At 53.5% G+C, this 25870-nt stretch overlaps 2 protein-coding genes and 1 long non-coding RNA gene across 6 annotated transcripts in view; 2 read left to right on the plus strand and 1 right to left on the minus strand.

The window, feature by feature from the left end:
• Positions 1-9374, plus strand: part of LOC107000368 (uncharacterized) — an 11117-nt gene extending 1743 nt beyond the window's left edge. The window contains exons 1-4 of one of the 4 annotated variants that reach the window (XR_013400045.1): positions 1-327; positions 559-883; positions 1019-1113; positions 9132-9374. The exon at positions 1-327 is cut by the window's left edge and continues 1729 nt beyond it. This is a non-coding gene — a long non-coding RNA (uncharacterized LOC107000368). Of the gene's footprint in view, positions 884-1018; positions 1114-1300; positions 4127-9131 lie in introns of those variants that run through there. The other 3 variants (XR_013400047.1, XR_013400044.1, XR_013400046.1) reach the window with 3 other exon arrangements.
• Positions 1-25870, minus strand: part of PEDS1 (plasmanylethanolamine desaturase 1) — a 294224-nt gene that overhangs the window by 48535 nt on the left and 219819 nt on the right. The gene's annotated exons all lie outside the window — the stretch shown is intronic.
• On the plus strand, positions 18097-19937 carry CEBPB (CCAAT enhancer binding protein beta). The gene has a single exon (XM_015148786.3). The coding sequence runs from the start codon at positions 18298-18300 to the stop codon at positions 19330-19332; it is 1035 nt and encodes a 344-aa protein (XP_015004272.1). The 5' UTR covers positions 18097-18297; the 3' UTR covers positions 19333-19937.

Consider the following 25870-nt stretch of genomic DNA (forward strand, 5'->3'; position numbering starts at 1 on the left):
ACCATTGGCTGAGCTGGAGGCCTGATTGTGACCACTCAACGTCTCTGTTAAGCTCAGGGTCTGCCTTGAGATCCTGCACTTACCACGGAGTGGCCCTGCCTTGGGGCCCCATCTCACCTCTTTCTGCCCTCCTTTCTGGTTCATGACTCAGCCATCCACTAACGTCTCATGGTAGCACTGTGGCCACTCTGTAAACGACAGCACCACTGGCGTCTCACTGGGGGCCAGTCTGGAAGAGGGAGACCACCGAGACATTTCGGACAGAAGGGATGGGATACAGGCGTTGCTTACACAGAGGACGGATGAGCCGAGATGCAGAAAGGCCAGGTGAGGCACTGGCCACAGCTGGAGGCGCTCCGCCCTAGGCCAGCGGGACAGAAGGAAGCTGGGTCCGAGAAGCCAGGGCTGGAGCCACAGTGGGGGCTGCCTGGTAGGAGCCGACCAGGGAGGGAGGGTCTGTCGGGCGGGGGCAGGCGTTCTTTGCTTTCCGATCCAAGCCCCGCCCTCTGCAGCTCTGTTCTGTCTGCCCCGGAGCTGACCCTGCGGCGCCTTTCCCAGGCTCCCGTCCGGTGAGTTCCTATTGGCCAACGGGAGGCCCCAGTCGGAGAGCGCCCCGGGACAGGCCCCTGTGCCTCCGGCTTTGCGGAGTGACGCAGGCCCCGGGCTACAGCAACCCTACCAGCCCCTCCAGCTTACAGGTGGCAGTGGCTCTTTGCAGCTGCGATTTCTTTCTCGGAGCGTCCTCCCCATCCGGTACGGCCTCTGCCTCCAGCATCGTCTCTGTAACCCGTTCCCTGTGGGAGAGTCCCTGTTGCAGCGTTCAGAGGTTTCGGTTTTCCGGCTGAACTTAACGCGAGGGAAGGCGCTGACGGCAAGGTGGCAGGTGACCAGCCCAGCAGGCCGCCCAGGCCTCCCCTACCTACAGACAGAAGCGCCGAGGCCTGCGGAGGGGAGAGGCAGGTGGGTGTGGGGGATCGGGGGCAGCCCTGGAGTCCAGACAGGCCTTGTTTTGTCCCAGGAAGAAAATTCCAACACAGACCACAACACCGATGGACCTGGAAAACACTGTGCTCAGTGAAAGAAGTCAGACACACAAGGACAATGTTGTATGAGGTACCTGGGATAGGCAGATTCTGAGAGACGGAAAATAGAATATAGGTTAACTGGAGAGAGGGGGTAATTGTTGAATGAGGACAGAGTTTGTGTCGGGGATGATAGAAAAGTTTTGGATACAGAGAGTGATGACAAGTATACAGCATTGTGAGTTTTCTTTTCTTTTCTTTTCTTTTTCTGTGACAAGGTCTTACTCTGTTGCCCAGGCTGGACTGCAGTGGTGCAATCCTAGCTCGCTGCAGCTTCGACCTCCCGTGCTCAAGTGATTCTCCCACCTCAGTCTCCTGAGTAGTTGGGACTACAGGTGCATGCCACCACGCCTGGCTGATTTTTCTTGTATTTTTTTTTTGGTAGAGATGGGGGTATCGCTATGTTGCCCAGGCTGGTCTTGAACACTTGGGCTCAAGTAATTCTCCCGCCTTGGCCTCCCAAAGTGCTGGGATTACAGGTGTGAGGGTGTGAGCCACTGTGCCTGGTGTGAATGTATTTAATGCCACTGAATTTTACACTTAATGGTGAAAATGATAAATATTCTGTTAAATATTTTACCACAATAAAAAAAATCTGTGACAGTTGTCAGAATGAAAACCTTCACAAATAGAGAAAGACCATGAAGAGGGGAGTCTCATGCTTATATGCCTGATAAAGAATGACTGTAAGAACTACAACCCTTGGCTGGGCGCAGTGGCTCACGTTTGTAATCCGAGCACTTTGGGAGGCCGAGGCAGGTGGAACACCTGGGGTCATGAGTTTGAGACCAGCCTGGCCAACATGGTGAAACACTGTCTCTATTAAAAATACAAAAAAAGATTAGCCGGGCGTGGTGGCGGGTGCCTGTAATTCCAGCTACTCAGGAGACTGAGTCAGGAGAATAGCTTGAACCTGGGAGGCGGAGGTTGCAGTGAGCTGAGATCGCACCACTGCACTCCAGCCTGGGTGACAGAGTGAGACTCTGTCTCAAAAATTAAAAAAAAAAAAAAAAAAAAAAGAAGCCGGGCACGGTGGCTCACACCTGTAATCCCAGCACTTTGGGAGGCTGAGGCGGATGGATTACCTGAGGTTGGGAGTTTGAGACCAGCCTGGCCAACATGGAGAAACCCCATCTCTACTAAAAATACAAAATTAGCCAGGTGTGGTGGCGCATGCCTGTAATACCAGCTACTTGGGAGGCTGAGACAGGAGAATCGCTTGAGCCCAGGAGACCGAGGTTGCGGTGAGCCGAGATAGTGCCACTGCAGTACAGCCTGGACATCAAGCGCAAAACTCTGTCTCAAAAAATATATATATATTTATTTTTAGAGACAAGGTCTTGCTCTGTTGCCTAGGCTGGAGTGCAGTCATGGCTCACTGGAGCCTTGAACTCCTGGGCTCAAGCAATCCTCCTGCCTCAGCCTCCCAACTATCTGAGACTACAGGCAGGCACCACTATGTCCAGTTAATTTTTAAATTTTTTCATAGAGGTGGGGTCTCACTATGTTGCACAGGCTGGTCTAGAAAATTTTAAATATGTAACTCACATTTACAGTTCACATTATTTATTTATTTATTTATTTATTGACACAGAGTCTTGCTGTGTTGCCCAGGCTGGAGTGCAGTGGCATGATCTCAGCTCACTGCAACCTCTGCCTCCTGGGTTCAAGTGATTCCCCTGTCTCAGCCTCCCGAGTAGCTGGGATTACAGGCGCCCGCCACCACGCCCAGTTAATTTTTGTATTTTTAGTAGAGTCAGGGTTTCACCATGTTGGCCAGGCTGGTCTTGAACTCCTGGCCTCATGATCCACCCGCCTTGGCCTCCCAAAGTGCTGGGATTACAGGCATGAGCCACCATGCCCAACTGCAGACATCTTTTTGTTTTGTTTTTTCTTTGGAGATGGCATCTCACTCTGTCACCCAGGAGGGAGTACAGTGGCATGATACCTGCTCACTGCAGCCTTGACCTCCTGGATTCAAGCGATCCTCCCACCTCAGCCTCCTGAGTAGCTGGGGCTACAGGTGTGCAACACCACGCCTGGCTAATTAAAAAGGTGACAGAGAGACCCTGTCTCAAAAAGCAAACAAACAAAAAACCACGTGTGTGCAGGTGTGTGTGTGTGTGGGGAGAGAGAGAGAAAGAGACGAGGAGGATATGATACATCAAATGTAGTAAAATGAAAACATTTGGGAAATATTTGAAGTATTTGTAACTTTTCTTTAAGTCTGAAAGTATTTTAAAATTAAAAAAAAGAAATAACATAAAAGGTAAATAGTGCCAGGTGTGGTGGTGCACGCCTGAAATCCCAGCACTTTGGGAGGCTGAGGCAGGTAGATCACCTGAGGTCAGGAGTTCGAGACCAGCCTGGCCAACATGGTGAAACCTCATCTCTACTAAAAATACAAAAATTAGCCAGGTATAGTGGTGGGTACTTGTAGTCCCAGCTACTTGGGAGGCTGAGGCAGGAGAATTGCTTGAATCCAGGAGGTGGAGGTTGCAGTGAGCTGAGATTGCACCACTGCACTCCAGCCTGGGTGACAAAGCAAGACTCTGTCTCCATAAAAAAAAAAAAAAAAAAAGAAAGAAGAAAAAGGGTGAATAGTACCAAGTGGTGGTGGAAGATACGGGATATAAAACCCTTGGGCACAGCTGGTGTGAGTGGAGAGGGGATAGCCTTTCTGTAGAGCACCTGGTACTTAGTCAGATTAGTCCCCCCATCCCCTGCAACCCATTCCCAAGCCAAAGTCCCAGAGACATCCTCACGCCAGCCCTGGAGGGTGCAAGGAGGCGGCAGCTGACCTTATCTGTGGTGGGGCAAGTTGGGGGTCACTTGGGTGTCTACCCCAGGGACTGGGCGGCTGAGACTGGGGACTGCTCACAGAAAGGACCGTGGAGGAGCCACAGCCACAAAACCCTTAACACAAGTGTTCATGCACAAAGTAGCCACATGTGTTTTGCAGGGACACATTCCAGCAAAAAGACACAAAGTGACAGAATGGCTGCCTTTGAGTGGGGGTGAGAAGAGGTGGATGGCAGGTACCAGAAGAGAAGGGAATAAATATATGAAGAAAAACGACCCCCTCGGGCAGTGCCTGGCACAGCATAAGTGCCCAGGAAACAGAGGCCCAGCTGCTCACGTTCTGGGCAGCAGGGCTGGGACCAGCGCCGGCTTCCTGGTTAAGGAGGTCACCCTTTCCTCTTGAGGGGTCTGAGTATGCATGTCAGTACCTGGTGGGCACGCAGCACCCAGCTGACCGGGGGCCTTCCCCTCTGTGGGTGTCACCGGCCTGGCCCTGAGAACTGGATGAAAGCTGGAATAATTCTTCCTGTAATAAAGCAAATGCGACCATGTTCAACCTTTCCCTTCATTTCAGAGGCTTCCCGCACCCGATGCCTCCCACAGCCTCAGGCTGAGTCCCCAGGTGCTCCAGTGGGGGTGGCAATGCTGAGCACTGAGTTGGTTTCCATAGTTTTCATCATTAAAATGTTTAAATGACTAGGCTGGGCATGATTGCTCAGGCCTGTAATCCCAGCACTTTGGGAAGCCGAGGTAGGTGGATCACTTGAGCCCAGGAGTTTGAGACCAGCCTGGGCAACATGGCAAAATCCTGTCTCTACAAAATGCAAAAAAATTAGCTGGGTGTGGTGGCACTACAGGTGCCTGTAGTCCCAGCTACTTGGGAGGCTGAGATGTGAGGACTGCTTGAGCCTGGGGAGGTTGAGGTTGCAGTGAGCTGTGATCGTGCCACTGCACTCTAGCCTGGGTGACAGTGACAGACCCTGTCTCCAAATAAATAAATGAATAAAACTAGCCTGGCATGGTGGCATGTGCCTGTGGTCCCAGCTACTTGGGAGGCAGAGGGAAGGGCATCTGAGTCTGCGGGGTTGAGGCTGCAGTGAGCTGTGATGGTGCCAATGTACTTGAGCCTAGGCTACAGAGATCTTACCTAAAAAAAGCCTAAATGAAAGTGTGGCGAGGAGCAGGCTTGAGTTATATTCATGCTGAGCTCTTCAGGATAGATTCTCAAAAAAAGTGGCATTGGTGGGGCTCTCCCTCTGTTTATTCACTAATCTGTTTTATTTTTTATCTTTATTTATTTATTTATTTATTTATTTATTTAATTTTTTTTTTGAGACGGAGTCTGGCTCTGTTGCCCAGGCTGGAGTGCAGTGGCCGGATCTCAGCTCCCTGCAAGCCCCGCCTCCCGGGTTCACGCCATTCTCCTGCCTCAGCCTCCCGAGTAGCTGGGAGTACAGGCACCCGCCACCTCGCCTGGCTAATTTTTTTTGTATTTTTAGTAAGAGACGGGGTTTCACCGTGTTAGCCAGGATGGTCTTGATCTCCTGACCTCATGATCCGCCCGTCTTGGCCTCCCAAAGTGCTGGGATTACAGGCTTGAGCCACCGCGCCCGGTCTATTTTTTTTTATCTACTTTTTTTGAGATGGAGTTTCACTCTGTCACCCAGGCTGGAGTGCAGTGGCACGATCTCGGCTCACTGCAACATCCATCTCCTGGGTTCGAGCGATTCTCCCACCTCGGTCTCCAAGTAACTGGGATTACAGGCATGCGCTACCACGTTCAGCTAATTTTTAGTAGAGACAAAGTTTCACCATGTTGGCCAGGCTGGTCTTGAACTCCTGACCTCAAGTGATCCACCCGCTTTGGCCTCCCAAAGTGCTGGGATTACAGGTGAGAGTCACCACGACCCACCCATTTTAACATTTAATTGGGTAAGCTGCAGATACCCCTCAAGATGTCAGTGTGCATGTCATTAACTAGAGTCCAATACTTGTTTCTCTGTCTGTAAAGCTTACATTTGATGAACTGCACAACTCTTAGGTGTACTTTTGATTACTTTTTTTTTGAGATGGAGTTTTGCTCTGTCACCAAGACTAGAGTACAGTGGTGTGATCTCTGCTCACTGCAACCTCTGCCTCCTGGGTTCAAGTGATTCTTCTGCCTCAGCCTCCTGAGCAGTTGGGATTACAGGCGCCCGCCACCGCGCCTGGCTAATTTTTTGTATTTTTAGTAGAGATGGGGTTTCACCATGTTGGCCAGGCTGGTCTTGAACTCCTGACCTCAAGTGATCCACCCGCCTCAGCCTCCCAAAGTACTGGGATTACAAGTGTGAGCCACCGCGCCCAGCCACTTTTGATTACTTTTGACAAATGCATCTAGCTGCACTGCCCAGACTCCCTCCAAGATATTAAACATGCAGTGGGTTGAATTGTGTCCCCCAAGAAGATATGTTCAAGTCCCAACCCCTGGGACCTGTGAATGTGACCTTATTTGGAAATAGGGGCTTGCAGATGTAACCCAACTGAAGACGAGCTCATTCTGGAGTAGGGTGCACTGTAAATCCAATGAGTGGTGTTTACATAAGAGAAAGGAGAGGGAGATTTGGAGGTGAACACACACAGAGGGAAGAAGGCACTGGAAGGAGGCTGTTGGAAGATGAAGGCAGAGATTGGGGTCATGCAGCTAGAGCCAAGGAACATGATGAATGGCAGGCAAGCACCATGGACGAGGCAAGGAAGGATTCGTCCCCAGAACCTCCAGAGGGAGCAGGGCCCTAGTTTCAAGGGAGAATAAATTTCTGTTGTTTTGGGTTTGTGGTATCTTATCATGGTAGCCCTAGGAAACTCACACGAAACACGTACCATCACCCCAGTGAGCACCCTTGTCCCCTCCCCAGTTGTGCTCTCCCGCAACTGGCAACCACCGTTCTGCTATTTTCCTCATGGGTGAGTTCTGCCTGTTCTAGAGCTCTATACAGATGGGATCACACAGGAGGTTCTTGGTGTCTGGTATCTTTCACTCACACAAGATCTGAGATCTACTGTTGCAGCTATCAGTGCTGGCACGCCTATAATTAAAGTCCATTTACTTGAAGAGGAAGTAAAATTTGAAGTTGAGGAGGAGGGGAGTAGGCAGTAAGCTTTCTTTTTTTTTTTTGAGACTGAGTTTCGCTCTTGTTGCCCAGGCTAGAGTGCAATGGCGTGATCTTGGCTTACCGCAACCTCCGCCTCCCGGATTCAAGCGATTCTCCTGCCTCAGCCTCCCGAGTAGCTCGGATTGCAGGCATGCACCACCACGCCCGGCTAAGTTTTGTATTTTTAGTAGAGATGGGGGTTTTGCCATATTGGTCAGGCTGGTCTCGAACTCCCGCCGACCTCAGGTGATCCGCCCGCCTCGGCCTCCCAAACTGCTGGGATTACAAGCGTGAGCCACCGCTCCCGGCCTGTAAGCTTTCTCTTTAAAGCTGGGCTTGAGGCCCCCTCTTCCCGGGGGTCTCTGGCCCTCAGGCGCCTCGACCTGAAGCTGTTTCCCAGTTCAGACAGAGGTTGCAGAGATCGCAGGCGGGGCTTCCGCGCCACCTTGTGGCCATTCTAGGCAGTGCAACCCGTGATGCCTGTGGTGGGGCGTGGGGGTGGGGGTGGGGTGGGGAAGGTGGGGTGGGCCCTCAAGTCACTGAGCACCTACTCAGCGCCTGCATGATTCCACTGTATGTGTGTGGGGGCAGAGATGACCTAGATTGGGCAGACCCTAGAGGGGTTCCCAGGAGAGGGAGATTGCACAACACTAACTCCAGTAGGGTGGATGGAGTGAGGCCCAGAGGCCTGAAGTCCAGCTAGAGCCTGGAGCAGGGGAGAGTAATGGACTTGGGCATTCAGGGAACATTTCCCTGGGCATCTCTACAGCTGGGGATGGAAAGGAAGGGTGTTAAAGGCAAGGGAACAGCACAGCCAAGGTGTGGAAACAGGACCCGGCAACATTCTGCACCCAACCAATCATAAGGTAATACGTGTCCATGGTGAACATTTTTTTTTTTTTCTTTTTAGAGACAGGGTCTTGCTCTGTCACCCAGGCTGGAGTGCAGTGACACAATCATGGCTCACTGCAGCCTTGACCTCTTGGGCCCAAGAGATCCTCTTGCCTCAATCTCCTGAATGTCTGGGACTGCAGATGCACACCACCATGCCTGGCTAGTTTTGGACTTTTTTTTATAGATGGGGGTCTCGCTGTGTTGACTGGCTTGTCTTGAACTCCTGGCCTCAACTGATCCTCCTGCTTTGGCCTCTCAAAGTGCTGGGATTACAGGCGTGAGCCCCCACGCTCGGCCCCATGGTGAACTGTTTTTTTTTTTTTTTTCTTTTTTGAGACAGGGTCTTGTTCTGTTGCCCAGGCTGGAGTGCAGTGGCATGATCTCGGCTCACTGCAGCCTCTGCTTCCCGGGCTCAAGTGATTCTCCTGCCTCAGCCCTCCGAGTAGTTGGGATTACAGAGTCGCACCACCATGCCTGGCTAATTTTTGTATTTTTAGTAGAGATGGGGTTTCACCATGTTGGCCAATCTGGTCATGAACTCCTGAGCTCAAATGATCCACCCGCCTTGGCCTCCCCAAAGTGCTGGGATTACAGGTGTGAGCCACCGCGCCCGGCTGGCTTAAGTCTTAAGCAGCAGCTTCCACTTTTGTGTTCTGGGGGAGGCTAGCAGCTATGTAAGAAGTCTGTGCTGGTTGCAAAAAGTGCAAGGTTTAAAAAAAAAAAAAAGACTGTTCTGAGACCACATGGCAAGGCCACGGGGCAAGAGAGGCCAGGAGGAGAGGCCACTTGAAGGGACAACTTGCAGCATGTGCAGAGGCCACATGGGGAGTAAGAAACTGCCAGAGGGAGCACTGAGGAACTAAGGCAGCAGACACATGATCCAGCCAGCCATCTGCCACTCAGGCCAGCCGAGCTGAGGTGCCACACATGCAGCACAGAAGCCATTGTAGACACTTGGAGCAGAGACAAGCTGTCCCCTCATGCTCTGTCCTAATTCCTCACCCACAGGATTATGAGCAAATACATTGGTGGTTATTTTAAGCCCTTAAAAAACAGAATTACTGGCGGGGTGTGGCAACTCACACCTGTAATCCCAACACTTTGGGAGGCCGAGGTGGGTGGATCACTTGAGGTCAGGAGTTTGAGACTAGCCTGGCCTACATGGAGAAACCCTGTCTCTACTAAAAATACAAAATTTTTTTTTATTTTGTATTTTTAGGGCGTGGTGGCAAACATCTGTAATCCAGCTATTCGGGAGGCTGAGGCACAAGAGCTGCTTGGACCTGGGAAGTGGAATTTGCAGTGAGCTGAAATCTGAGATCATGCCACTGCACTTCAGCCTGGGCAACAAAGTGAGACTCTGTCTCAAAAAATAAATAAATAAATAAATAAATTACTGTATAATCCAGTAACCACCACTGGGTATATATTCCATGGAAATGAATCTAGTATGTTGAAGAAATATCTGCGTTCGCACGTTGATTGCAGCATTATTCACTAAGTTTTGAGGTGTGTCATTACATGGCGGCAGCCAGAACCCCTGGCCCTCGGCTACTACTGTTGCTGGTTTCTTGTGACCCTTCCAACACGAACCTCTGCATCCTCAAATACATGAAGCTGGGCACGGTGGCACACGCCTGCAGTCCCAGCTACTCAGGAGGCTGAGGTGGGAGGATCACCAGAGCCCAGGAGTTTGAGGATGGGGTGTGCTATGATCTCACTGTGAACAGCCACTGCACTCCAGCCTGGGTGATACAGTGAGACCATTTCTAAACAGACAAACAAACCAAAAATAATATGTACATTCCCACTCCTCCCCTCATTTATGTGGGGTTCACACACCACACATCTGGCCTGCTCTTGGCTTTTTTTTTTTTTTCCAATTAATGATAGATCTTGGAGATTGTTCTAGGTGTGTACTGTTCAATATAGTAGTCACTAGTCCAGGAGGTGATTTAAATTTATTTAAAAAAATTAAGTTTTATGTATTTTTTAAAATAGAGCAATCCTCCTGCCTCAGCCTCCCAAGTAGCTGGGACTACAGGCACACACCACCATGCCTGGCTTATTTTTTTTTGAGACGGAGTCTCACTCTGTTGCCCAGGATGCAGTGCAGTGGCACGATCTCGGCTCACTGCAACCTCTGCCACCTGGGTTCAAGTGATTCTCCTGCCTCAGCCTCCTGAGTAGCTGGGATTACAGGCACCTGCCACTGTGCCTGGCGAATTTTTTGTGAGTTTTTAGTAGAGATGGGGTTTGATCATCTTGGCCAGGCTGGTCTTGAACTCCTGACCTCATGATCCACCCACCTCGGCCTCCCAAAGTGCTGGGATTACGGGTGTGAACCACTGCACCTGGCCTTAACTTAAATACAATTCAATAAAATTAAAAATTCAGTTCCTCAAGTACACTAGCCACGTTTCAGGAATTCAACAAACACACATGGCTGATAGCTGCCATATCAACCCAGATAGAGAACATGTCCATCATTCTAGAAGGTTCTGTTGGACAGTGCTGGTCTAAATCCTCTCCCATGGAGCTGCCTCATTCTTCTTAGTGTTCTTTGGTAATGACAGCCACTGACGTTACCTCACAAGCTTTGCTATTGTAAAGCATTTGCCATTGTCCATTTGTCTTTAAGCAAGTATGAGTGTCTTGGTGGCATAAATGCCTTGCATTTCTGGGTCCAGTGACATTTCCCATTTTGATGGGCATGGCCAGATTGGAACTGGAGGTTATACCACTTTGCACAGCTACTGAAACTGTAAGCGTGCCTGTTTTTCCACACCTTCATCAACACTGTGTCATTCACATTTTAAAAATATTTTAGTTAATGGCAAAGGTTTTCCAGACAAACATGGCTTTACCAGGCCCCTGCCCTGCCTGTTGCCTCTCAAGTCACAATGCCAGTGGGCACCTTTCCACAGGTGAAGATCCATCTTTTGTTTGTTAGAAATGAGATCTTCCTGTATTGCCCAGGCTGGTCTCGAACTCCTGGGCACAAGGGAACGTCCTGCCTCAGCCTCCCAAAGTGCTGGGATTACAGGTGTGAACCACTGCGCCTGGCCCATGTTGGCCTTTTTTTTCAAATTGGAGTAAAATATGCAGAACATAAAACTTACCGTATTAACCATTTTAAGTGCACAGTTCAGTGCCATTAAGGACATTCACGCTGTTGGGTAATCATCACCACTATCCATCTCCAGAGCCCTTTCCATCTTCCGAAACAGTAACTCTATATCCATTAAACAAGAACTTCCTCCCACCTCAGCTTCTGGCAAGCACTGTTCTATTTTCTGTCTTTATGAATCTGACTACTCAAGGTACTTCATGCAAGTGGTATCATGCAGTATTTATCCTTTTGTGACTGGCTTATTTCACTTAGCACAATATCCTTAAGGTTCATCCGTGTTGTAGCCTGTGTCAGAATCTTCTTCCTTTTTAAGGCTAAATAACATTCTATTGTACAGACACACTGCATTTTGTCCATTCATCCATCGATGGACATGAGTTGCTTCCACCTCTTTTTTTTTTTTAAACAGAGTCTTGCTCTGTCACCCAGACTGGAGTGCAGTGGTGCGATCTTGGCTCACTGCAACCTCCGCCTCCAGGGTTCAAGCGATTCTCCTGTCTCAGCCTCCCGAGTAGCTGGGATTACAGGTGCCCGCCACCACACCCAGCTAACTGCTTCCACCTTTTGGCTATTGTGAAGAAGGCTGCTATCAACATGGGTGTACAAATATCTCTTCCAGATCTTGCTTTCAATTTGTTTGGGTACACACCCAGAAATAAAATTGCTGGGTCATTTGGTAATTCTATTTTTAATTTTTTGAGGAACAACCATACTATTTCCTACAGTAGCTACACAAGCATTCCAGTTTCTACACATCCTCCCCAACGCAGCAGCCATCCTAAGGGGCGTAAGGTGGTAGCTCACTGTGTTTTATTCCTTTTATTTTTAGTTGACACATAATAATTATACATGTTCATGGGACACAGAACGATATCTCAATACATGTATACAACATGTAATGATCAAATCTGGGTAATTAGGATATCCATGACCTCAAGCATTTATCATTTCTTTGTGTTGGGAACATTAAAAATCCTCCCTTCTCATTGCGTTTTTTTTTGTTTGTTTGTTTGGTTGGTTTGTTTTGTTTTTTTTTGAGATGGAGTCTCACTCTGTCACCCAGGCTGGAGTGCAGCGGTGCAATCTTGGCTCGCTGCAACCTCCGCCTCCTAGGTTCAAGCAATTCTCCTGCCTCAGCCTCCCAAGTAGCTGGGACTACTGGCACGTACCACCACACCCAGCTAATTTTTGTATTTTTAGTAGAGATGGGATTTCACCATGTTGGCCGGCTGGTCTCGAACTCTTGACCTCAGGTGATCCACCAAAGTGTTGGCGTGAGCTACCGCACCTGTCCTCATTGCAGTTTTGGTTTGTATTTCTTTAATGGTTAGTGATGTTGAGTATCTTATCATGTGATTATTAGCCATTCACAGTTTTCTTTGGAGAAATGTTTATTCAAGTCCTTTGCTCATTTTTAATTGAGTTGTTTTTATTGCTGTTGAGTTGTAAAAGTTCTTTATGTATTCTGGATATGAACCCCTTATCAGATATATGATTGGCAAATATTTTCTCCCACTCCATGTTTCCATGTTACTTTTTTTTTTTTTTTTTTTTTAAGGCAGAGTCTTGCTCTTGCTCTGTCACCCAGGTTGGAGTGCAGAGGCACAATTTCGGCTCACTGCAACCTCCGCCTCCCAGGTTCAAGTGATTCTCATGCTTCAGCCTCCTGAGTAGCTGGGATTACAGATGCGCGCCACCATGCCTGGCCATTTTTTTTTTTTTAAATTTTTAGTAGAGATGGGGTTTCACCATGTTGGCCAGGCTGGTCTCAAACTCCTGACCTCAAGTAATCCAGCCACCTCAGCCTCCCAAAGTGCTAGGATTACAGGCATGAGCCGCCATGCCTGGCTGACCCCCACTATTTCTATGACACAAATTCCTGCTACTCTGTCATCACCGCAACTACGTGCTCCTACCTCAGGGCCTTTGCACTTGCTGTTCCCTCTGTGTGGTCTGAGGTCCCCGCAGATACCTGCTTCACCACATTCAGGTTTTTGCTTAAATGTCACCTCAGTGAGGCCTTCCCTGACTACTCTAACATAAAGTTAAAATGAACTCCCCTAGCTTGGGCAATATAATGAGACCTGATCTCTACAAAACATTAAAAAAAAATCTGCTGGGCATGGTGGCATGTCCCTGTGGTCCCAGCTACTTGGGAGGTTGAGGGGGGAGGATCACTTGAGCCCAGGAAGCAGAGGTTACAGTGGGCAGACATCGTGCCACCGCACTCCAGCAGTGAGGCCCTGTCTCAACAAACAAACAAACAAACAAAAAAACCCGGAAAACAAACAATCAAATTTTCGAGAACTCCTGCTCTGCTCCCCTGCTGTATTTTCCTCCGTAGTGCTGACCAGAATTGAACACAATCTATACTTTAATCATTGATCTTGTTTAGTGCTTGTTTTCCCCCAGGACAATTTCAGCTCCATGAGAACAGAAATTGCTTGTCTTGTCCATGAATGTGTCTTTAGGGCCGGAATTACATGATGTGCCAAGGAACATCTGATGAAAGACTACATGAAGGTTGAGCACTATTTTCTGTTCGTGGGACACTCTGGTTCCTCTCGGCAGCCTGCTGATGCCCTGTGTGCATCTGTCACATCCATGGCACTGGCCTCCCCTGATCCCAGAATAAGGGCGCCCAGCGGGTCTTCACGCATGTGAATGGCTCCTGCAGCCCCAAGAACCTACCACCTGGGGGCAGTATATACTCAGGCAAGTTTCACTACCAGGCCTGAGCACCTCCCATCTCCAAAATCCTGGATCCCAGCACCTCGGAGGCTGGCAGCCCTCGAGGATCTATCTCTGCCAGCCCCATTTGGCAGATGGGGGAATCGAGGCCTCCGAGAGGAGGCATGATGGGGAAAATCTCAAACATTGGAATCAGGGAATCTGACTTTTAAGTCTGGCTCTTGTACCCATTCACAAGGGTACAAGGGGCATTTGGAGGGGGAAGTAGGAAGTACTAACCTCTTTGGGCCGCAGTTGCCCCATTTGCCTGCTTTGTGAGGTGAAAGGGACATCTGATTCACTGTGATGTGTTGGGGAAGGCCAGCAGCTAGGGGGAACAGCAGGCCCAGAATCCCAGATAGAAGATTGTCACCCCATTTTATATATCAGGGAATGAGGCCCAGAGGGGACATCAGACACGGCCGGAGAGCCACAGCATGGAAGGCACAGGGCAGGATGAATGGCCAACCCCTGCCATCCCCCTGCCCCATACCCACTAGAGACGTCCCCCATTCATGTTCTGATGGTTGCCCTTTCTGCCGTATTTTCCCGCCTGCTAGTTCTAAGCCCCTTCGCAGAACACTCGCTGTCCAAGCAGCCACGTGGGTCTCCCCTTGGCGAGTCGCCTCAGTTTTCTCCTCTTGAAAATGGGATAGGGAAAAGCTGCAGAGATGGGGAGGAGGAATTGTGAAAGCAGTTTGGGGGCAGAGGAGGACGTGTGTCCCAGGTAGGAAAGTGCCTGTTCCCTCCCCGCCCCCGCCTGGCTTCTGCCCACCACCATGTGGCCACGTGGGCCCAGCCCACAGCTTCAGGTTTTAAAAGAGGAGCTGGAAATTTGAATTTTGATGTGAAATCTCCTGATTTTTAAATGTTGGCAATAAATTCACTTAAACATACATACATCAAGCAAAGCACTGTGGGGTCAAACTGAACACATCTGTGGTCTCGATTTGGCCACTGGCTGCCAGTTTGAGACCCTTTCCAGCTCTAGGTTCTGAGGGCAGGTGACTGGGAGAGGTGGCGCCAGGGGGATCCTGGTTTCCTGGACCCACACAGCCACTCGCATGCTCTGGGCCTCTGGGCCATGGTGGTTCAAGCCCCCACCATCCCCGCTCCTTGGGGAAAGGCTGAAAAGTACTGGGGTGGGGGTGGGGGAGCAGCAGGCGTGGCCTGTTGAGCAAGAGCCTTGTAAAAACAAGGGCTTACGTCACCCTAGCTTGCAGCTTCCCTGCAGGACACCTGGCTTGGCACCGGGGTGGGACCTGCTCTGAGAAGGGATGGGTCATCCCCAGCAGGGGGTGGAGGGCGGGGAAGGGTGGCAAGCATGTTCCACCCCAGAGGCCAGAGGGCCTAGACCCCGCTGGGGCTGAGTCTTTGGGGGCTGGCCTGCAAGGTCCGAGTAACACCTTAGCGCACTGTGTGACCCCAGGTCTACCCTTCTCTGGGCCTCAGTTCTTCTATCCAGAAGATGGCACTCACATTGCCAGGCCTGTTATGCCAAACCCAAGGGGGTAAGTCTGGCTGGAAAGATGTTATTCCTTCTCGTCCTTTCATGTGACCTGGAGCAGATGCACTTAGCTCTTTTGGGCCTCAGTTTCCTCATCTGTAAAGTGGAGATAATTATAAGACTTTGGCCAGGTGCAGTGGCTCATGCCTGTAATCTCAGCACTTTGGGAGGCTGAGGCAAGAGGGCCACTTGAGGCCAGGCGTACGAGAAAAGCCTGAGCAACACAGTGAGATATCCATCTCTACAAAACATTGAAAAATATGAAAAAAGAAGAAAAAAAGACCTGCCTTCCACAAATTATCAGTAGGATTAAATGAGTTAATACATGCAAAGAGCTTGGAATGTCGTTTAGGGAGGTGGAAGGTTGGCCTGAGGACAAACAGCAAACCCTCCAATTAGCTTCAGTCCCCCAAATCTCCCTGCATCTCTTCAGAATCCAGAAGGGGGCCATGGGCGAGTGCCGTGGCTCAGAGAGGGGAGCCATTTTGCCTAAGGTCACCAGTCCAGCTAATGAGGAACCTCTCCTTCTTCTCAGCCTCCTCCATTTATTCACTCACCATTCATTGAGCACCTTCTGTGTACCAGGCTCTGTTCTAGGCACCAGGGACACAATAGTGAAGGCTGTGGGGACAGACAGCAAGACAGGCAGGCAAGGTAATTGTGATTACAATGAGAACGGTGACAGAAATGAAGCAGGGGTGTGAGAGGAGTGACTGAGGGCCTGGATTTCCCATGCGGAGGTCAGGGAGGACTTCCTGGAGGAGACAGCTTTTGGGCTGAGACCTAGGAGCTGCCTTGGGCAGAGGTGGGGGGACAGTGTTCTTGTTGCAGAGGGAACAGCAAATGCATTCATTCACTGGTAAATGTTGAGCGTGCTGTGCTCAGGAGTCCCTCGTGGGCCAGCCCTCCCTAAGTGGCAGCCTAGAGGGAGACTGAGGTAGACAGCTAGGATAATGGTGGCTGGCGATAGGGAAGGAAATTCACTAGCAGGTAGGACAGGGAGGGCCTCTCAGAAGCTGTGGCCTCTAGCTCAGCCCTGAGTGTCCCATTTTGCAGTGAGGAAGGCCTGGCTGGGTGGCCCTGGGGAAGCTGCCGCACCCCTCTGGGCCTTGATCCCTCCCCAGCCCAGAGGCTGCTGGGAAGGCCCAGAAAGCCAGCGGGCTGGGCCAGTGTTTTATCCCCTCCCTCCCTGCCTCCTACCCACCAAGGGTGCCCAGAGATGTCATTTCTCCAGCCTTTGGGGGCAGAGGTCACCCCAGCTCAGCAGATAACACCAAAGGTTGAGCAATGTCTGCCTGCCCACTGAGGCCAGGGCTGGGGTCAGTGGGCCAGGGGTCAGCCCCGGGCAGGCTGAGAGCTCCTGCCGGGGCGGCCTGGGCTAGGAGTGGCAGAGAGGTGGGCCCAGGGAGCTGCCCCAATGGCCTAGGAATGGGTCCGGAAGGGCAAAGCAAAGGGCCCTCTAACCTGAGCCTAGGGAGCAGAGGCGGGCCGGTAGTTAGAGGGCCTTGGGTCTGTGTTCAAGTCCAGGCAGGCCGTTGTCACTTTCCCATCTGTGAAACGGCAGCAGCAAAAGCATCTTCCTGGTGGGGTGAAAAAGAACCTCGGGGTCCAGGCCCACCCTGAGCACAGGGCAGGGACTTGGTAAAAACTTCTCTTTCTCTTTCCTTCTCTGTTTCCTGCATGCCACCCCCCTCCCGTGAGGCCTGGCTTAAGCCCCTCCCCAGCAGCTTCAGAAACAGAAGCTTTTTGGCCTCTGGGGCTGGCAATAGGTCTTAGGGCCCAGATGAGGGCATTTCGTTTGGGATGAATGGGGGACATGCGGCCATGTGACCTTGGTATGCCATGCCATGCTCCCTCTGGGCCTCCACTGGCACAATCCATGGGGGTCCCTTTCTCTCTGATGTGCAGCCCACAACGTAAGCCTTAGGTTTGGGAGTCTGGTGGGAGCAATGCCACCACCGCTGACAGTAGCGACACCCTTCATGGACTGCAGCTGGGAGAAGTGACTCATCCAAGGTCGCACAGTGTGGCAGGGCCCAGGTCGGATGGCGCGGCGCGGGGCAAGAGAAGACCCGGGTGTGTACAAGCCGCAAGCAGGCGGCAGGTGCGGTGGGCGGGGCTAGGGGCGGGACACCGTGGACCAGGGTCCAGCCCCCAGCGCAGCGCGATCCTGCTCCGTCCCCCCGACCCCCGGGGTCCTCATATTGGCGGTGGCTTAAGAGGGGAATCGTCACAGGCGTGGAGTCTACTCCTTTCTAGAGCCGGGGACCTGTGGAAGAGGTGGGAGTTTAGGGGGAAGGGCTACGGAGATGGGTCGCTTCTCCTGGAGCTAGAGTTGCGGGCTGGGGTCTCCAGGGTTCCGCCCGGGGAGCGGCCCCTGGTCCGCCGTCGGGGCTCTGCTCGGTCCTCCTGAAACCTCCGCCTCCTCCAGCAGGGGGCGGGCCGGGGCCGCATCTCCGGGGGAAGGCGATCAGGTCGCCCCCTCCTCCGATTCCCCCGCCTTCCAGGACAGCCTCCAGCCCAGAGGGGCGGTCTGGGGGCGGGGTCGCACCGCCCCCTCTCGCTCCCAATCCCGGGGCGGCCGGGCGGGGGTGGGCAGGGGGCGTGAGGCCGCCCCCTGCGGCCCGGGGACCCCCCCCGAAAACGCGCTCCGGGTGCCCGGTCCCTCCGCTGCGCCCTGCCGCCGTCCTCCTGGGGGTCTCGGGCGGCCGCGGCCGTGTCCTTCGCGTCCCGGCGGCGCGGCGGGAGGGGCCGGTGTGACGCAGCGGTTGCTACGGGCCGCCCTTATAAATAACCGGGCTCAGGAGAAACTTTAGCGAGTCAGAGCCGCGCACGGGACTGGGAAGGGGACCCACCCGAGGGTTCAGCCACCAGCCCCCGCACTAATAGCGGCCACCCCGGCAGCGGCGGCAGCAGCAGCGACGCAGCGGCGACAGCTCAGAGCAGGGAGGCCGCGCCACCTGCGGGCCGGCCGGAGCGGGCAGCCCCAGGCCCCCTCCCCGGGCACCCGCGTTCATGCAACGCCTGGTGGCCTGGGACCCAGCATGTCTCCCCCTGCCGCCGCCGCCTGCCTTTAAATCCATGGAAGTGGCCAACTTCTACTACGAGGCGGACTGCTTGGCTGCTGCGTACGGCGGCAAGGCGGCCCCCGCGGCGCCCCCCGCGGCCAGACCCGGGCCGCGCCCCCCAGCCGGCGAGCTGGGCAGCATCGGCGACCACGAGCGCGCCATCGACTTCAGCCCGTACCTGGAGCCGCTGGGCGCGCCGCAGGCCCCGGCGCCCGCCACGGCCACGGACACCTTCGAGGCGGCTCCGCCCGCGCCCGCCCCCGCGCCCGCCTCCTCCGGGCAGCACCACGACTTCCTCTCCGACCTCTTCTCCGACGACTACGGGGGCAAGAACTGCAAGAAGCCGGCCGAGTACGGCTACGTGAGCCTGGGGCGCCTGGGGGCCGCCAAGGGCGCGCTGCACCCCGGCTGCTTCGCGCCCCTGCACCCGCCACCCCCGCCGCCGCCGCCGCCCGCCGAGCTCAAGGCGGAGCCGGGCTTCGAGCCCGCGGACTGCAAGCGGAAGGAGGAGGCCGGGGCGCCGGGCGGCGGCGCAGGCATGGCGGCGGGCTTCCCGTACGCGCTGCGCGCTTACCTCGGCTACCAGGCGGTGCCGAGCGGCAGCAGCGGGAGCCTCTCCACGTCCTCGTCGTCCAGCCCGCCCGGCACGCCGAGCCCCGCCGACGCCAAGGCGCCCCCGGCCGCCTGCTACGCGGGGGCCGCGCCGCCGCCCTCGCAGGTCAAGAGCAAGGCCAAGAAGACAGTGGACAAGCACAGCGACGAGTACAAGATCCGGCGCGAGCGCAACAACATCGCCGTGCGCAAGAGCCGCGACAAGGCCAAGATGCGCAACCTGGAGACGCAGCACAAGGTCCTGGAGCTCACGGCCGAGAACGAGCGGCTGCAGAAGAAGGTGGAGCAGCTGTCGCGCGAGCTCAGCACCCTGCGGAACTTGTTCAAGCAGCTGCCCGAGCCCCTGCTCGCCTCCTCCGGCCACTGCTAGCGCGGCCCCCGCGCGCGTCCCCCTGCCGGCCGGGGCCGAGACTCCGGGAAGCGCCCGCGCCCGCGCCCCCGCCTCCGCCCCCGGCGGCGCCGGCAAAACTTTGGCACTGGGGCACTTGGCAGCGCGGGGAGCCCGTCGGTAATTTTAATATTTTATTATATATATATATCTATATTTTTGTCCAAACCAACCGCACATGCAGATGGGGCGCCCGCCCGTGGTGTTATTTAAAGAAGAAACGTCTATGTGTACAGATGAATGATAAACTCTCTGCCTCTCCCTCTGCCCCTCTCCAGGCGCCGGCGGGCGGGCCGGTTTCGAAGTTGATGCAATCGGTTTAAACATGGCTGAACGCGTGTGTACACGGGACTGACGCAACCCACGTGTAACTGTCAGCCGGGCCCTGAGTAATCGCTTAAAGATGTTCCTACGGGCTTGTTGCTGTTGATGTTTTGTTTTGTTTTGTTTTTTGGTCTTTTTTTTTGTATTATAAAAAATAATCTATTTCTATGAGAAAAGAGGCGTCTGTATATTTTGGGAATCTTCCGTTTCAAGCATTAAGTAAGAACACTTTTAATAAACTTTTTTTTGAGAATGGTTACAAAGCCTTTTGGGGGCAGTAATTGGCTTTTGTTTTTTTTTGCTTTATTTTGGATTTGTAGGATTTTGTTTTTGCGTTTCTGGTGTGTAGTGGGTTGTGTGTGGGGGGCTGCTGTTATTTTTGGAGGTTTTGGTGGTTGGTGGGGGTGTTGCAGCTGGTTTTTCTGCCTCCTCTGCTACACCCTCCCCCCACCCACAGGGTCTGCTTGGAGATGGGGTTCCAGCCCTGGGGGAAAGGGGAGAAGAGTAATGGGTCAGGCTTTCAGGCTAACTCAGAGCTCCTGGGCGCCGGGACCGGTGGCTGGGAACCCTGCTTGAGAAGAGATTCCGGGACCTCTGACTGGTCCCGAGTGTCAGGCTTGGGTTTGGAAGGGCTGGGAGGTCTGTGACCCCTGCCCTGTGTTTGGGGACTAGATAGGCAGGCCTGTGACTGTAGGAGGAGGGGTTCAGGTCTTGGTCCTGCTGAGCCCGAGTCAGGGCAGATGCTTTTAGTAAGTGTAGTTGGGTGGGTTGTTTAAAACACAGTTTGTGTATACATGTGCATTTTAAAGAGGGGATCCTGGGTGCGTGGGCGAATCTGTTTGTGTATCCCTGGCCAGCAGGAGGGGAGAGGCCAGGCCAGGTGGAGGGAGGTGGGGGAGGGGTTCCCACACTTTGATTCCCTTTCCTGGGGATGGCAGGCTCATCACTTGCCCTCTTTGCCCAGACGTGGATACTGAGCCCACCTCACCTGCCCGCTCAAGGTGGCTGAGCCCAGGCACAAACTTGGGGCTGCTAGCCCTGATTCCCTGGGACAGGCTCCTCTTCCTCGCCCCCTGATCCTTTTGCCCCTTCCAGCTTCTCACTGCACCCCCTACTCCTATCCAGCCCTGGATGGCATTCCTGAGAGTTGAGGATGTAGATGGATGTGAGTGGATCCATGTACAGCGGCCCACAGTGCCTGGCACGCAAGAGGTGTTATATAAGCGCTTGCTCTTGTTATTATTTTCACTGGGAAGCTGCTGGCATTTGGCTCCCCAGTCTCCAGTGCAGCGCCAGTGTGGCCAGTACTTGCCAGGGGCCGGCATCTGGTAAACACTGGACCTGCCCCATCCCATTTAGACCTCACAACAACCTTTGGGAAGGTGGGGACTGTGGTGACGCCTGTTTTTAGAGATGGGGAGCAGCTTTGGGCTGTCTGATCCCTATGGGCAAGACACTGGTTGGGGGTTGCCCTGCCCTGAGGAATTTAGGGGCAGCAGGCGTCGTAGACTGGCTTGCCAAGGACCCGGGGCTATCTGGGATCTCAGGAGCAGCTGCTGATACCGTGGTTGAGGAATGGGAAATGCTTTGCCCCTCCTTTTCCTTTTGGGGGCCTGGTTGTACTTTCCCTGTGGGAGCCTGGGGTGTAGGGAGCAGACAGCGACACTCATCCCCCACCGTCAGAGCCGAGGATTCCTACAAGCTCCACCTCCCTAACGCCAGTGTCTCCTGATGGTGGCTTGAGGGCTATGCAGCTTGCTGGACACAGATAACCTCACTTCAACCTGAAACCTGCAGTATGGCCCTGACCACATCTCCTCCCAGCCCTGGGCAACTGGACGACTGGCCAGGCATGCCTTCGAAGCCTTGAAGTCAGTCCAGTCCTAAGCCCCACTGGTCTTGATGATTTCTGTCAGTAGCAGCAACAGCAACGTGGGCTCGACCTCGAGGATTTACTTGCTGAAGACAGAGGCTGGGGGGCTGAACCTAGGGAAGATGGGCGGTGGGGAGGGTTGAAATTTAGGAACAAATCTCAAATCCCTGCTCCCTCCTTTGTCACCGAGAGTTGGCTGGTGGCCACTGCTTACCCAAATGAGGTGAGAGGGAAGCAGCCTGGCCAGACGGTGCCCCCCATCTGTCGCCGTCTGCCCCACAGCTTCTGTTTCCCCAGCGCTGTCCTGGAACCAGCGTCGAGTCCGTTTTTCACACACTCACATCTTGCTCTCATCCACATAAGCGCCCCACAGAGGGTACTACACCCATTTCTAAAAGTGCACATTGAGGTCCACAGAAGTGAGGTTTGTGCTCAAGGTGGGCTGGGTGGAGCAGGTTACAAAACCATCCGACTCCCAGGTCTGTGGGGAAAGTCTGGGGCTGGGAGCCTGGCTTGTAATCCCGGTTTCTGTTTCAAATCCCAGGCCCTTCTTGGAGGGCTCCTTGCCTGGCCTCAAGTTCAGGCACTCCAAGCCCCAGAACTGCAAACATCAGTTTCACAGTTTGGAAGCAACAGAAAGTAAATTTGAACCTGAGCCTCTCAGGCTGCCTCTAAAGAGGGCTGGGAAAAGGAGTTTACAGGTTGAGGGCTTTGACAGTGGCCTGGTGTGGGAGCACTGTGGATGGAGCTGTGCCCAAAGGACTTGGGGAGATGTCATAGTTGGGGTGACACCCGCCCCATGGTTCACCAAACTGCGAGGGTGGAGGGCTTGCAGGGAGGAACCAGTCCATTCAGACATCCAGAAACAGGAGTGGGTGGGATTGGGTGAGGGGATCCCAGGAGGCCAGGGATGAGCCTCGAGGAATCATGATAATAGTGGGTGCGAGACAAGTGCTTAGATGTGCAAAGCACCACTCCAAGCCCTTGGCACAGATGAAGTTGCTGGATCCTTAGATATGTGGGAGAAAGCCAGTCATGTTAACTAACCACAGACCCATTTAGTGTGTTTGACCTCTGAGGCCAGCTGGGAGGTGGGAGCCTGGAACCCCAACTAATGTTTGCTCAGGACAAGAGAGTTCACAAAACAAGACACATTCATACTTCATAATCTTATGCAATTGTCCCATGGCCTGGTGATTTTAGCGAGGAGACAAGTGGATGTCAGAAATGCACGCTGGAGACAGTGCTGGGTGCCGGCTGGCGCTGACACTGTGCTCCTTGTTTTAATCAACTCAACAGCTTTTTGGAGGCTGCAGCTTTTGTTACCAACATTTTCCTGCCGAGCAAACCAGCTTAGAGAAGTGAACTGACCTGTCTAAGGTTGCACAGCTAAGAATGGCAGAAGCTGGGGTAGGAGTGAGAAGGGGAACTGCTCCTTCTGAACACCTGAAGACTATTCCCCTGCAGGCCGGGCGCGGTGGCTCACGCCTGTAATTCCAACACTTTGGGAAGCTGAGGAGGGCAGATCATTTGAGGTCAGGAGTTTGAGACCAGCCTGGTCAAAATGGTGAAACCCTGTCTCTGCTAAAAAAAAAAAAATAAAAATTAGCCTAGTGTGGTGGGTGCCTGTAGTCCCAGCTACTCGGGAGGCTGAGACATGAGAATCACTTGAATCATGGAGGTGGAGGTTGCAGTGAACCAAGATCGCACCACTGCACTCCAGCCTGGGTTCCAGAGTGTGCCTCTGTCTCAAAAAAAAAAAAAAAAAAAAAAAAAAGAATATCCCCCTGCCTTCCAAGTTTTGTCCAGACCTCTCTGAAACTTTTGTCCTAGTTTCTCAGCCGTTTTTTTTGCCCAGTTATATTTTTCATTTATTTGACAAACATTTATTGAGCACCTGCTGTGTGCTAGGCCACTTACTGGGTGTTGGGGACATGTGGTGGCCAAGATGGAGGTGATTATTTTCAGGGAGACACAGATGCTAAGTACCCAGTGACTGGAACAAGATAATGGCAGGTGGAGTCAAGGGCTCTCCAGGAAGGAAAGTGGGGCAGAGGTGAGTGGGAGAGGGCCTGCAAGGCTCCTCCTAGGAAGTGGCACCTGAGCAGAGATCCCTGAGCCCGGGGAGTCAAGAGTACAGTGGGCTGCAGTTTATTGGCAGCTCACTTCGCACCAGCTGCTGTCCTGCATGCATTATTCTTAAAATCCCAACACCCATGTGGGTGCTACTTTTTTTTTTTTCTTTTTTTTTGAGAAGAGTCTTACTTTGTCACCTACGCTGTAGTGCAGTGGCGTGATCCCGGCTCACTGCAAGCTCCGCCTCCTGGATGCAAGCACTTCTCCTGCTTCAGCCTCCCAAGTAGCTGGCATTACAGGCTTGCTCCACCATGCCCGGCTAATTTTTGTGTTTTTCATAAAGATGGTGTTTCACCATGTTGGCCAGGCTGATCTTGAACTCCTGACCTCAAGTGATCTGCCCACCTCAGTCTCCCAAAATGCTGGGATTACAGGCCTGAGCTACCACACCCAGCCGTGGGTACTACTTATTACTCCCCTTCCCCAGATGGGGAAAATGAGGCAGAGAAAGGTGAAGTCACCAACCCCAGACCTGGTGAGTGGCCAATGTGAGGTTTGAATTCTCGCCTTCCATTTGAACCTGAGAGACCTTCTCTGCCTGTTTTCCCCCATGGCCCTGAGCCTCTCCTTTGCTGTTTTCCTGTCCTGCCCTTCCACCCCCACTCGCGTTCTTTCTCAGCTTGGCCAATCTCCTGCGTGGCCTGTGATGCTGTCCCAGCAGTCCCCGCTCCTTGCAGGATTTTTGACTGTGCATTGGCCGGGGCAGGGTAGTGAGGGAGGCCTGGGCTGGGCAGACCCAGGAGAGGCTGGGGAGTGGGCTGGGGAAGCCAGGGGCTTACTGGGCTGGTGGTGTGAGCCCGTCCCAGGTGTCTTCCGAGACAGGAAAGAGTTCCATTTTACAGAGAGGAGACCAGAGGCTCCGAGAGGGGATCATTCCTGTCCCAAGAGCAGCAAGGTTGGGATTTGAATCCAGGCCTGCCTGAGCCCCAAGCTCAGCCACTTTTCTGTCTGGTTGGTCGCTCTGGGGAAGAGACACGGACAGAACACAATCAGACACCTCTGAGGGGCAGGATGCTTGAGCAAAAAAGCTCTGGGCCTTGTCCTTTGCTTGCAGAGTGAACTTGGGTGAGGCACTTAGCCTTGCTGAACCTGGGCTTCCTCACCTGTGGGCACGGAGTACAGGTGTATCAGCCAGTGTCGAGCGAGCGCCCACTGTGAGCCCAAGACGGTCCCTGACCACCAGAGCTGTCATTCTGGTGGAGGAGACAATGTGCGGCTAGCAAATTGGCAAGCTCATTGCAGACTGTGATAAGGGCCCTGAAGAAAATTAAGTGGGGGAAGTGGAGGAGGGTGATTGGGGAGGAACACTTAGGGAGCCTACCAGGCCAGGGGAACAGCACATGGAAGGGCCCTGAGGCAGGACCCAGCTCCAAGCGTGAGAAGAGCCTGGAGCCAGCATGGCTGGAGCGGAGGCAGCAAGGGGAGGAGTGGGGAAGAGGAGGACGGGGCGGGGGGTGGGTGGGGGCACAGGGCTCCTCATACGGAGTGGACTGGGGGAGGGGAGGATGGGGGCACAGGGCTCCTCAGGCAGGGGTGGAGTGGGGGAGGGGAGGATGGGGCACAGGGCTCCTCAGGCAGGGGTGGAGTCGGGAAGGGGAGGATAGGGCGGGGAGGGGGCAAAGGGTTCCTCATGCAGGGGAGGGGAGGATGGGGAAGGGGAGCTGGGTAGGCCACATCTTTCATGCAGGGCATTGGAGGCTGGGCGGGCTGTGAGGTGACCTTGAGGATGAGAGAGTGGGTGTCCCTGCCAGGTGTGGCACCCAGAAAGGCCTTGACAAGCCTGTGGAGGGAATGAAATAGGCCCCTGGGCCTTCGGGATGAGGTAAAGTGCACTGGGTAAAGGGCACAGGGAGGCCTGCCTGGGCCCAGGAGACCTCGTAGGCGAGGAGCCTGTGACCCAGGGCCTGGAGCCACGGGGAGCAGTTCATCGGGCAGGAATGAGGGGAGGGCTCACCAGGAGGGGCGCCCGAGGAGCCAGGGCCTGGAGCCAAGAGAGGGAGAGTTCTTTGGGAAGCCCTGACTGCAGGGAAGAGGGCACCAACCCGTGTGGGGAAAGAGGCAAGGCTGGAGAGGGAGGGGTCTTCGGGGTGGGATTGGGGAGGGACGGGGGACAGACAGAAGACAGGACTCTGCAGGGGTGTTTGCTTTTTATTTGATTCCCCAAGTAATGCATGATTGTGATGGGAG

The sequence above is a fragment of the Macaca mulatta genome, chromosome 10 (assembly GCF_049350105.2).
Source record: "Macaca mulatta isolate MMU2019108-1 chromosome 10, T2T-MMU8v2.0, whole genome shotgun sequence".
Taxonomy (NCBI): Eukaryota; Metazoa; Chordata; class Mammalia; order Primates; family Cercopithecidae; genus Macaca; species Macaca mulatta.

Bases quoted from the DNA above. Each gene is read 5' to 3' on its own strand.
- CEBPB (XM_015148786.3), top strand. From the start codon at position 18,298: ATGCAACGCCTGGTGGCCTGGGACCCAGCATGTCTCCCCCTGCCGCCG.